The sequence below is a fragment of the Crinia signifera genome, chromosome 5, assembly GCF_055691185.1.
Source record: "Crinia signifera chromosome 5, ASM5569118v1, whole genome shotgun sequence".
Lineage (NCBI taxonomy): Eukaryota > Metazoa > Chordata > Amphibia > Anura > Myobatrachidae > Crinia > Crinia signifera.
The window spans coordinates 64432008-64445825 of NC_139221.1; the positions used below are offsets into that span (position 1 = coordinate 64432008).

General features: G+C 44.3%; 1 protein-coding gene across 1 annotated transcript in view; it reads left to right on the forward strand.

The window, feature by feature from the left end:
• The window catches only part of LRRCC1 (leucine rich repeat and coiled-coil centrosomal protein 1), a 55343-nt gene that overhangs the window by 36525 nt on the left and 5000 nt on the right, over positions 1–13818 (forward strand). Inside the window, exons 14-18 of the mRNA XM_083187352.1 lie at positions 1413–1598; positions 2033–2207; positions 3506–3669; positions 11416–11624; positions 11727–11864. Coding sequence (XP_083043478.1) covers positions 1413–1598; positions 2033–2207; positions 3506–3669; positions 11416–11624; positions 11727–11864 — 872 coding nt within the window. The remainder of the gene's footprint in view (positions 1–1412; positions 1599–2032; positions 2208–3505; positions 3670–11415; positions 11625–11726; positions 11865–13818) is intronic.

A 13818-nucleotide genomic window follows, 5' to 3' on the forward strand; every position in this document is an offset into this window, starting at 1 on the left:
GGGGGGGGGATACCATTTCGGTTCCTTGTACAGGGCAGCAAAATGTCTAGTTATGACAGCATCTTTTCACAGCTCACCGCGGCACACTGCAGCCTGTGAGAGGGATTGTGTGTCAGTCCCTAAAAAAAAAGTGGGACAGTTGGAAGGTATGACAAATGTGCTTTATCTTAGTTATAGAATTAAGCAGGCCCCACAGCTTTTATAGCGCCCGTGTCACTGCCTCACTTTAAACTTTAGAGTGATATTACATCCTGTACAGCCAACAAAATAACACAGAGCAGACATAGATTTGATTAATTCACATTTATTACACCTTACACCACTTTTTCACAAATCTTTTTAATATTTTGCTTCTTTTACATTTGATAAAAGTTAAGTTTTTATTTAAAACATTATTTTGGGCGCACTCAATGATCAACATACATTGGCAGAAACTGCTGCCATTTTTTTCGTTAGTCCAGTGTGCCCCATACAGGATCCCTTTTCTTCTCCTCTCTTCAGTTATACGTTACACAGATTCCGGGGAGCACCTCCCTTAATATATCATTTGGCATTTTGAATATATCCTTGACAAAGGGACGAACTAGCGATTGGATTTAGGGACTCTGCAGGTTAACCTCTCCTGCTCAACAGTCTACAAACATTAAAAGACCCATAGCTATTGCTAATCGCTTATGAAAATATTTAACATAAACTCTGATTGCAAGAGCCGGCATATTGCTGATAATAGATTACAGTAGTTGTATGAGTGAGGAAAATAAAGCATTTCAGTATCCGTGTAAAAAGCAGAGCTTGGCATCAATACTGTGATTTCCCGAGGCAGAAAGGGAACGTGGAACCAATTTGTGAATTATATCACATAGCAAATGCAATTCATGCGAACGTCTGCCGATGGTCATAATCGCTCTGCTTTTTGATTAACTTGGACATTAAGCCAACTACTCAGACATTCTTCACATAGATTCATGTATAGATCATAAATGCAGCTAAGCATTGGGAATAGAAATGCTTTTCACTGATGGAATTTGCAGCTTTATTTATATCGAACGATTTAACAAACGTAATAAGGGATTAATTGTGGTTCTTTAATGACCATTGTAAAATATGTAGTTATGAAATATAATAAATACATTACTCCCTTATATCATCAGTCTGATACATATATCTACTAGGTGTAGCGGTGGAGTTTTGCACAATCCTTTCTAGTAAGGAAGTGTTGTATCCAGCAGCCAATCGGATTCTAGATGTTATTTTCTATTGTAATTTAAAAAATGCAAACAAAAATGTAATTGGGAAAAATATATTTGGTAATTGGGAGCAGCGTAGCCTTTTCTATATGGGCTTATTTGCAAGAGTTATCCTATGTGTATTATGTTTCAATGGAAAGTTTAAATGGATTTTCATTGGAATAGGTTAAAGATGGCTTTGATAATGTTACAGCAGAGTTAGCTGAGCATAAAGAAGCCCTCTCACGCTGCCGACTGAAAGAAAAGCAGTCAGCGGGTTTAATTCAGGAGCTCACTACCATGGTGAAGGAACAAAAGGCAAGGCTAGCGGACGTCACCAAAGCAAAGCAAGAAACCACAAGTGATCTAAAAGTAAGTTACGGATTCTTTGTATATTGAAAAGCAATATAACCAATAAGGCTTGTATGTGAACATTCCTCTAAATAGGAGAACAGTAGGGACCACTTCACAAGGCAACTCACAATTCAACTTCACAAGGCAACTCACAGCTTCTTGAAGCTGAAGTCCTGTATTGGTTGAAGTAGGCCTTATTGGGAGCCAGATGTAATCAAGCTTCAAAAAGTGATAAACAGCCAGCCAATCAGCTCCTAGCTGCCATGTCACAGGCTGGGTTTGATAAATGACAGGTGGGAGCTGATTGGCTGGTTTGTTTATCACTCTCCATACATCTGGATTTGGGGACACCTGCTGTACACTCTGTAACCTCGCACGGCCACCTGAAAGCATCTCTTGCAGGCAGGTTTTTTCTTTTACACTTTGTAATTCTGTGTTTGCTCTTCCTGTAGAAGAAAATCCGAAACCTGGAAGTGGTTGCCGATGGGGAAAAACATAAAACGGTCCAAATTGAACTTCTGAAGCAAGAAAAGTCCAAACTTATTTCACAGCTCACTGCGCAGGAATCACTGATAGATGGGTTAAGAGCCGAAAGGAAAATCTGGGGACAAGAGCTAACTCAGCAAGGTGAAAGTTTTGAGTTGGTCCTCATTGTTGATAGGCCCCATCCACTAGTCCGATTTTGCCTGTTTGATGCGACCAGTCAGAAAAGCCTGCTGTGCGACTACCGGTTAATCTTCTGGCAACTGCACTCTCAAAGGGACCTTCGTGCCCCTCTGCTTCCTTGTGCCTGCCACACAGCCAATCATTGCTGATAGGACAGCCCCGTGGCACCCCCTGCCTGGCTACTACAGATGAGCAGCTGCCGGAGAAAAGTAGAGCTGCAATATCACAATGCCATGATGGTCACCAATGTTCTCAATAAATGTTCTTAAGCTAATGCAATCATAAAACAAATAACAATTTCTGAGCATGTTTTGTGAAATATTAGCCAGTAACATTAAACACAAATAGCCCACGTTTTTATTTAACGGTTTTGGGGTCTGTTGCATCCCAAGGTCTTCAGGAAATGCTACAACAAATGCTGAATGTGAACAGTGTAATCAGTCATTCCATCTGTGACAACGCAACATGCTCCATCTGTAGCTTTGTCTCTACCAAGTGTTCATTTGTACTGCACTGAGTGGTCCCCTACAAAAGGACTCTGCAGCACCATCCCAAGGCTGGTGTGGTGTAAACAGCAGTAATCTGTTCTTTCATGTTTATCTTGATGCTTTAGACCAGGGGTAGCCAATTCCAGTCCTCGAGAGCTACCAACAGTTCGCAATTACCAGACCACTTAGCTGCTGCACAGGTGCACTCATTACTCACTGACACATTTTAAAAGATCCACAGGTGGTGTAAATTGCTTTGTGAGTCACTGTGAGGAGACCTGGAAAACATTAACTGTTGGTAGCTCTCAAGGACTGGAGTTGGCTACCCCTGCTTTAGATTTAAGGTGGCCATACACCTGAGCAATGTGCACAATTTCGACAGCCTGCATGTCTGATCCCTCAGTTCACATAGTCCGCACTTACGACCTGCATACGACCAGGTCAAATTCAGATCGTTCTGATGTATAGGGACCTTTAGAGATGTCACAGTGAGTTTGTGGTCACTGATCATTGAGTGTCATATCCCATCATATACTTTCAGGGGTATGCAAACATGCTCACTAACAAAAACCAGATGATATTCCTCAGAGGATTTACTATAATCGTTTTGACATCACATTAAAGCCCATACACACACTTAAGGTGTATACGACTTATAAGTACAAATGGGGGCAATCATATTGAAGGGGAAGTCCGTAATAATCTGCCTTAATTTCTCTAGCATCCTGTGTATGCATACATGTCTCACCATAGTGCTATCCTATGTTGTAGGCGTCACTCTGGCCCAGGACAGAGGAAGGCTTGATGCCAAAATTGAAGTCCTTTCCACAGAGATAGAGACTCTAAAAAAGCAAAATGAACGAGACAACGATGCTCTAAGAATTAAAACTAAAATTGTTGATGATCAAACAGAAACCATCAGGAAACTGAAAGAAGTAAGTGATATTTCATTGTTTTATTTCATTGTTTGTCAACCATTCCCAAATGGATTTGTATCAGGGTTGCTGACTTTATGGCTGCTCTGCCCGGCAGAGCCAGCTCAGCCAAGCAGGGGGCATAGACAGTTAGCACGATGCGTTATGCGGACAAGATTGGACTCACTTTAGGAGGCTCTACAGGGGGTGGCGATCGCAACATCGTGGCCACTTCACCACTTTAATGCCCATATGACAGGCATTGTATAGCGGGAGTGGAACCTCAGTCAGTGGCCTATTTATAATGGGTGCAATGTCCCACAATGAAGGCAGTAGTGCTGCCGGAATTGCTGGAAAAATGTCCGTCACGCAGTGGAATCTGAGTTCCTTAGTGCTCTGGCTACCGTGCTAGGCGTGGGCAGGCGCTGCTCCCAGCAGAGAGAAGAGGGCACCGGCCCTAGGAGGCTTCACACAGGCCTTCTCCTCTCTTAGGGGCAGTATTCAATCCTGGCCGAAAATACCAGCATGAGAGAAAATGTCAGTTTTCGCTTTTTTTTGGGGGGGGGGGGGAAGCGAATTTGATTCGCCTATTCAATCACACTGCTGATTTTTAACCTGGGCGATAAATTCAGCATGGGCAAAAACCGCCTGTATCTGCGAAATTGCTGCAAATTCTTGAAAAGGCAAATTTCTGCCTTTTTTTCTCTACCATCCATAAGGGATACTGGGGATTCACTTAATACTATGGGTTATAGATGGGGTTCAAAATAGTCTGTGTACATAAAACTTAAAACGGTATGCTGGTTCCTCCTCTCTATGCCCCCTCCCACAGCTCAGTTTAGAAAAATGTACCATCAGGAGAGGATGCACACTCTGGGGGATCCCATAACCCCCCTGCGCACACTGGCAGCTCTTTAGTAAACAATGAATTTGGGCATGGTTTTACATGTTACATATATTTGCCAGTATAAATATTCGCAGTAGCTACGGCACCATTACAGGGGGCGGAGCTACCTCAGAGCGGGACCAGCAGAGACTCTGTCGCTGAAAACAGCTCCTTTAATGGCTTGTTTTACTGGTAGTGTAGATTCCAATTATAGCGCTTTTACATTCCAACTGGGTCTTTTTGGCAAGTGTGCAGGTTTCATTCCCGCTGGGTCCCTTGCACAGCTAGGGCAGACTTTCTTTTACTCTCCCTGACTAATTAATTCATCATGGGGAGAAAGTGCACTGTATGTAGCACCAGGTTTTTCCCTCCCCCCCACTGACACTTATATGTGCGATCAGTGCAGCCAGCTATCTCAGCATAGTAAGTTCTCGGGTGGGGAGGGGGGGGAACACTGTTCTGAACCACAGTGGCTGAGTGCAATGAAGGCTTTAATGCAGCAATTGTCTCAGCAAATAGCTGCCACACCACACCAGCCTCTACAGATACAGGTGTCTGTGCAAGGTCTGCAGAAATCTGGTAGGCTGGTCTTCATCAGGAGTAAATGCACCACAAAGCACGGGCTTTTAAGGTGCCCATACACTGCCTGCAACGTCTCACAGCAGTGTACGGACACCCGATACCCTGCAAGTGTATGGATCGCATGCGTCCCTGCTTACCGCCCGCCTCGCCGCCAGGAGGAACAGGTGGTCGGACGGCCTGCCAGTCTGACCACCTGGTTAGGTCCGATGCGCACGGGACCGCGCATCGGACCCGATGGCATATCAGGGAGTGTGATTTGGTCTGATTTAACGGGCCGATTGGTCGCAATCGGCCGAGATCGGACCAAATCGCCTCGATGCATGGGGGCCTTTAGAGGTTGGCTCTGACTCCGAAGAGGAGGTGGAGCCTGTTTTGGAAGAGGTATATCCAACTCAGGGCCACGAACCTCTTATTGTGGCCATCAGAGATGTGTTATATATACATACTGAGAAATCTGAGCAATCCTTTTTCTTTACACAGAAAAGGGCTAGTGTCCCCTTTCCCGATTCTAAGGATTTGTATGACCTTTTCAGAAAAGCTTGGGCATCCCCGGATAAAAAATTCCAGATTCCCAAGCGTCTAGTGTCCACCTTCCCCTTTGTGCTAGAGGGCAGAAGGGTCTGGGAAATCCCGCCAGCAGTGGATGCCTCGGTCTCACGCTTGTCAAAAATGACAGTCCTCCTGGCTCCTTGAAGGACCCAGCTGAAAGAAAGATTGAGGGCATATTAAATCATTTACACTGCTTCAGGTGCATCCCAGAGGCCTATTATTGCAGGCTGCTGGGTGACTCACGCCATTCACTCATGGGCGGGTCAATTCAGGAATGCCTGGTGGGTGGAAAGACTCTCGTTGATATGACAACCCTGGTTTAACACATTCAGGATACCACACATGTTCTTTGTGATACCTTTAAGCCCCCCAAGGGGTACAGTTTCAGGGCAGGTGGTCAAGCCACAAGTCTCTCCTTCCAATCAACATCCTGGAACTTCGGACGATTTATGAGGCTTTGATTCAGGCTTCCTAAATCAGGTGATTCAAGTGCAGTCCGACAACACTATGGCTGTAGCCTTTGTCAATCGTCAAGGAGGAACAAAAAGCAGGGCATGCATGCAGGAGGTCTCCAAAATCCTCCTCTGGGCAGAAAAGCACGCAAGGGCCATATCAGCCATTTTCATTCCAGGCGGTGAAAACTGTGAGGCAGACTTTCTCAGTCACCATGACATACACCGGGGGAGTGGAGTCCCCACCCACAGGTGTTCCAGCTGATCACGGGCCAGTGGGATTGTCCAGACATAGATTTGATGGCATCCCAGCTTAACAAGAAGCTGCAGCTTTACTGTGCCAGGACGAGGGACCCTCAGGCTGCAGCGATGGATGCCCTGTCGACGCCTTGGTCATACCAGCTGGTATATATATTCCTTCCAATTCCGTTATTCCCAAGTACTCTGCAAGATCAGGAAAGAGAGGGTGCAAGCAATTCTGATTGTTCCGGACTGGCCACGAAGGGTGTGGTACGCCAATCTTCTTTCCATGTCGATGGATGAACCTTTGCCTCTTCTGCTGAGAAGGGATCTTCTTCAGCAAGGGCCGTTTGTTTATCCGGACTTACGGCGGCTTCGTTTGTCGGCTTGGAGATTGAGCGGCTGATCTTAGCCAGGAAGGGTTTTCCAGGAAACGTAATCCCTACCATGATTCAGGTTAGAAAGCCAGTAAAATCCAGACACTATCATCGGATTTGGAAGAGATTTGTGTCATGGTGTTCTGTACATCCTGCATACTTTCATACTGCCCACGGCTCTGTGGGACCTGTAGGAGGTAGTGACCTTTTTTTGTCAGTCCTCCTGGTTTGAGCCTTTGGACTCCATTGAGGATAAATTCTTTATGGGGAAAGTGGTCATACTTGTGGCATTGACCTCGGCTAGACAGGTCTCCGAATTGGGGGCTTTGTTGTGTAAGTCTCCCTATTTGATGTTTTTCGAGGACAGGACAGAGGTGATTTCGGTGTTTCAGTGTAACCAGCCGATTGTGGTTCCAGCTCAGTCTGGTTCCTTGGACATTCCTATATCTTTTGATGTTGTCCATGCATTAAAGATTTATCTTAAAAGGACGGCTGGGACTAGGAACTCTGACTCCCTTTTCATTTTGTATGACGCTCACAAAAGGGGTTGTCCTGCTTCAAAGCAGTCAATTGCTCGCTGAATACGATTGACTATTCAGCAAGCTTATTCTTCTGCGGCTTTGCCTGTTATGAACTCGACAAGATCTGTTGGCTCGGACATACAACTTTGCAGAGATGCTACTTGGTCTGGGAAGAACACGTTTGTTAAGTTCTACAGGTTTGATACCCAGTTTGATGAAGACGCGAGATCACGTTGAGCACTTTTCCTGATATTTCTTCAACCTGCACCATTGCACAAACCAGATTGCACTTTATTCCGGACCAGTTTATCTATTTCCATCTCAGGATTCTTCAAACCTCAGCAATTTCCTCAGTGCTTAGCAATGTACTCACATACCACACGGACTGCCTGCATACCATGCTGTTCTGAGTGATAGAAGATCCTACTGGGCATTAATCCGGGACTTCACAAAGCATATACAGCTGTAATCACAAGGGGACTTTTACAACCACCCTGTTTCCATTCTGGTAAATATACATGCTGGTGCAGCGAACTGTTGTTTATGCATTCCAAGGAGCTAATATGCTAGCAAAATTCAAGATTTCAATAGAATCCATTTCTCATCAAATTTAATAATTGTTTTTGTTTTTTAATATTGTTTTTTCTTTACATGAGAATTCTCATTAATAATGTTCATATATTTGTATACTAATTGATAAATGTATATTCTTTATAAGTGGTAGTGTGTATCTAAAGGTTGTATACATTTCTTCTTTTTTTGTCTTGCGTAATTTGGGACTTATACACCTAAGGAGTGTCGACCTTTCTTGTGCCGACCTAACGACCGCATCCCCCAAAAGTAATGGGACAAACTAAACAGACCTAAATCCAACTTTACTTTTAAGGATTTGCAGCCTTAAGTCTGGAATGCTGGGTTTCATCCCTGGTGATGCCCTGCCAGGCCTCTACTGCAAATTTCTTCAGTTCCTGCTTGTTCTTGGGGCATTTTCCCTTCAGTTTTGTCTTCATCAAGTGAAATGCATGCTCAATTAGATTCAGTTCAGGTGATTGACTTGGCCATTGCATAACATTCCACTTGCCTTAAAAAAACTCTTTTGTTGCTTTTGCAGTATGCTTCAAGTCATCTGCACTGTCCAATGAGCAGATATTATTGCCCAAAACACTTCAGAATTCATCCTGCTGCTGTTGTCAGCAGTCACATTATCAACAAATACAAGGGAACCAGTTCCATTGGCAGCCATACATGCCTATGCCATGACACTACCACCAACACGTTTCACTGATGAGGTGATATGTCTTGGATCATGAGCAGTTCCTTTGCTTCTCTATACTCTTCTCTTCCCATCACTTTGGTACAAGTTGATCTTTGTCTTATCTGTCCATAGAATGTTGTTCCAGAACTGTAAAGGCTTTTTTAGATGTTTTTTTTTTTTAACTCTTTATTTAAACATGTAGAGCTAAGTGAACATTTTACATGTTAGGACAGTGATAGCTATACGCAGATAGCTCAAACGTATTAATACAACAGTTGTACTTACAGAGAATACAGAGGGGAGGGAGGAGAAGGGGGGGGGGAGGGTCAGGTCGTGAAAGAGAGCAATAAGTAGGTTATGATGAATTCGTAGGAGCCAGAAAGCTCGAGAGCAGTGATGAATAGCAAGATACGAATAGGACTGAGGATTTCAAATGAGAAGACATACAAACGTTATAACAACCATATCAACAGGGACATAGTGGTAGGAGGAGGATCCAAGGGCAGGACATCAAAGGGTTATCTACAGCTCTCATGTGGCCTGATAGACACAGTTAGAGGTAGGGTGGTTTGCTAGTAACCAGGGATTCCAGATTAGGGCGAATTTATGGGGGCAGTCGTGGAGGTAGTAGCTGATCTTTTCCATATTTGCTATATATCCAATATAGTTATTTAGTGCCTGTAGGGTAGGGGGGGAGGGTGATTTCCAGTTTTTTGCTACAAGTGATTTTGCAGCGGCTAACACATGAGAGAACAGTTTATTCATGTGAGGGTCTAGGTTTTGAAAGGGGCGGGCTAGTAAAAAGGACCATGGGTCCAGGGTAATTGCAATGCCAGAAAGAGATCTCAACAGGTCTAGAACCTGGGACCAAAAGGTGGCTATGATAGGGCATGTCCACCAGATATGGTAGAGAGTTCCTCTTCTCCCGCAGCCCCGCCAACAGACCGGAGTAGCCGAGGGAAAGATTTTGGACAACCTATAATACCACCTATAATATTGAGCTTTTGGCAATTCCCTCTCTCACCTCGCCCCAGCACAGATCGTCTAGGGGGACCAAGATCCCTTTCCCACTCCAGCTCATGGCGGGTCTGCTTGGGAGCTGTAGCTTCTATCAAGATAGAGTATATTCGGGAGATCATCCCCCTGCCCATTGGGTTCACGATGCATTCCCGTTCAATTAGGGTAGGAGCTGTAATCGGTCTGGTGTGGTGAATTGAATTGACAAAGTGGCGGATCTGAAAATACTCATAAAAGAGGGGAGTCAGTGAAGGATATTTAGTTTTAAGGTCATCTAGAGAGACCAGAGCGTTCTTAACATAGAGGTCTGATACCAATTTGATACCCACTTTAGACCACGATTTAAATTGGTTAGGTGCACATCCCGGTGGGAACTCTGGGTTGTCCCAGAGGGGGGTGATGTGGGAGGGGGAGGAAGAGGGGCTAAATTTGGGGAAGGAGTAGTTCCAGAGATTGATGGAGAATCTAAGGGAAGGGCGCAGGCACCTGATGGGCTGTCTTGAGGTTTTTGATAGGCCCCAGATGGAGGCGAGGGAGCGGATCCCCAGTACTGAGGATTCTAGGCCTAATCATGCTACCCGTTGGCGTGAATGAAGCAGCTATTTGGCTTAAGTGGCTTGCTAAGTAGTATGATTTGACATCAGGTAATCCTCGACCACCTGCCTCTCTGGGAAGTTTAAGAGTGTTGAAAGCCAATCTAGGGGGTTTGTCGTTCCAAATAAATCTGGATAAGGATGCTTGAATTTCCCGCAATACTTTCTCTGGGACTTTTACTGGGAGTGTCTGAAATAGGTAGAGAAGTTGTAGTAATAATCCTACCTAGCCATGAGATAATATAGGTTCTCCAGAGTGCAAGATCCTTATTGAGTTTAGTCTTCCTGTTTTTGAGGCTCACCAATGGTTTACATCTTGTGGTGAAACCTCTATATTAACTCTGAAGTCTTCTCTTGATTGTTGACTTTGACACATAGACACCTGCTTCCTGGAGAGTGTTCTTGATCTGACCAACTGTTGTGAAGGGGTTCTCCTCACCAAGGAAGTAATTCTTCTGTCATCCGGCACAGTTGTTTTCCGTGGTCTTCCTGGTCTTTTGGTGTTGCTGAGCTCTCTGGTGCATTCTTTTTAAGAATGTTCCAATCTGTTTATTTGGCCACACCTTATGTTTCGGCTATCTCTCTGATGGGCTAATTTTGATTTTTCAGCCTAATGATGGCTTGCTTCACTGATAGTGGCAGGTCTTTGGATCGCATATGGAGAGTCGACAGCAACAGATTCTAAATGCAAATGTCACACCTGGAATCAACCTGGTTTGCATGCTCATTGCCTTAGTGGGTTTCATGCTGTTGCTAGGGGTCCCATGCTTGTTGCCACAGGTTTCCATGCTTTGTGGCAGGGGGGGGGGGGTTACTTGCTCGTTGCCGGGGTGGGGTGTGGGTGGTTTACTTGCTCACTGCCAGGGGTTGCAGTGCCACAGTGCTTCCGGGAATCCACACTTCCAGGTAAAGCTTGGCACTCTGCACTCCCCTGACAGATGCTAGAGGTGAAGGCACTTTTAACGTCTGTCTTTCACAGCGGAGCCCCTTTTTGGAGGGATGCAGGGTCTCCGTCTGCATGTTGACGGATACTCTGCACCCGTGTGGCGCAGTTTTAGCTGCCAGCCCACTCTCCTGTCCATTTCCCAGTGCCCGCCAGGCCAGTCTCCCATTCCCTGCCACCACAGCGCCACCTCTGCGTAAAAAAATCTTAAACGCAGTTAATACACATGCACGTATCTCTCACATATTCGGGTAACAATGACCGTTAATACTAGTTTACATTATTGGGGAAAAAATATTAGGTGGATAGTTGAGCATGGAATGTTAACTGCCATACACTTTTGCGTGATCAGGGACTGCAGGAGAGGGACGAACGCATCCGGAAATTGCGGGCAGAAAATATCGAGCTTGAGAAGGCATTAAGGGAACAGACCGATGAAAGAGCAGCACAATTTCAGGAACTGAAAGAGAAGCTGGAAAGGCAGATGGAGCGGAAGGAGGAAGTCAAGCTACAACTAGAAGAGAGAGACGCAGAGCTGGAAGATGTGAAGAAAGCTTACAGGTAATTAACCAATCTATGGAGCAGAGGTTTTACTAAATGTAGCTTGTGCTGTTTGATGTTGAATCTGGGCTCATTTCAGGCATTTGCTCTTTCTATTCATAGTGCCTTGAATAAGAAGTGGCAGGATAAAGCAGAATTACTAAGCCAGCTTGAAACACAAGTCAGGCAGATGAAAGAGAATTTCGATGCCAAGGAAAAGAAGCTGATTGAAGAGAAAGACAAAAGCCTTCACAACCAGAAGTGAGTAGATGGCTATTTTGGTTTTAAGGAATTTGAATCACATCTATTTTTTTTTTTAGTCTAATGATTAGGAACGCCTTTTATCTATAATAGCTGTCTATCATGTACACATACAACTGCAACTCAACAATGGGAGTTCAGACAAATGGCATGGATTGATGTCTTCAGCGTTCTATTTACTGAGCACATTGGGAGCATACGTGTGTATATTGTTAATTACTGCCAACAACTGGCATACAGATACTTACATAAAACACAAGGATCACATATATATACTATAGGGACACTTACTAAACTGGGCAAGGAAGAATTCATGTTCATACAAGTTGGGGTCTGTCCTAAAGAACTTGTGTACTAATGGATTTAAGCCCTTATTCTGGTTCACTCACAAAGGCAAATTCCTTCTCAAATGGACAAAACCATGTGCACTGCGGGGGGGGGGGGGGGGCAGATGTAACATGTGCAGAGAGAGTTAGATTTGGGTGGGGTTTTTCTTCACAATTAGATCTATATTGCAGTGTAAAAATAAATCTGTCAGTATTTTCCCTGCACAGACATAAAATAACTTGCCCAAATCTAAATCTCTCTGCACATGTTACATCTGCCCCCCACCCTCTCCTGCAGTGCAGATGGTTTTGTCCATTTGAGAACGAATTTGCCTTTGCGAGTGAACCAGAATAATTGAGTAGAAGGCTTCCGTGTGTTATAAGAGCTCATCCAGCTAGGAGATTTAGGAGTTATGTACCCGTCTTAGTTTTCCATAGAGATAATCGGGGACAGAATCATAAGAACAACTTTGCTACAATATATAAGTATTTTATTTGAATTATTATGAAGATGTACTGTGACTGACTAAAAAGCTTCTGATTGTTATTCTCAGTCTGCTTTTATTGAGCAATCGTTGTATATCACCAAACATTATTACAGTGCAAAGCGCCAGATCCATCACCTGTCATTTTCCTTTACAAATAAATCCTCTTCAGGCATAACATTGCAATCAGTCACTGTGCAGATTAATTGGCAGGATTGTATCAAAGGGTTATTGGTACTATTATTGAGGTCCAGGTCAAGTTAGAATAGGGGATCTAATCAGATAAGGGGCTTTCCAGGGCTTGGACACCCCCCAGTACAAGAATATAATTGTATTGAGACTGGAGACAGTTGCTACATCGCATCCCAAACACCAGTGAGCTTCAGCACCTAGGATGGGGGGGTAGAGAAGGAAGGATCACAGGATGTCTGCACAGGGAAAGGCAGGAGAGTGAAGAGTCTATACCGTGTCCCGGAAAGAGGAAATCTTGGGACAGGACCCAATGTCTAATTTTTAACCTTATGCTCCCCTTTGCTATATGTGATTGCCTTGGTATTTAAATTCCAATACACTGAGCGACTTAAGGTCCATAGACACTAGGCAGTTTTGCCCAGTGTGTGCGGACAGCGATAATGGGGAGAATCGCTGGGCTTAAAATTGTTCAGTGCATACACACTGAGAGTTTTTCTCACATTTCAGCAAATTTCCCGGGGTGGCCAGCTTTCCATAGCAGGTAATACCAGCAATGATGCAAGGAGCACGCATGAGTGCTCATCGCTGGCCCGTACATGCTGGGTGGCTCTTGAGCTGAAAGCAGCTCAAATTACAAAACTGAGCTTCTTTCAGCTCAAACTAGGCCAGTATGCATGGGCCTTAAGAATATGTAACTGTATGGCAGAGAATTGTATCTCTAAACGTGATGTGATTGTCAAGGTACTAACTACCTCCCCTTTATTAGGAACTCTTTGTGCCATTATTGAAATGTTCCATTCATTGTGTATTGTGACTTGAAATGAAGACTGTAGACTAATTAAGGATCCTGACCTGCAGTCATGACATTAGTGGTACTAATAACGCCTCACCAATAGGAGGGCATTTGGGAGAAATTCCACCGAGTAGCATGAATTGCGTGTTTCAGTATTC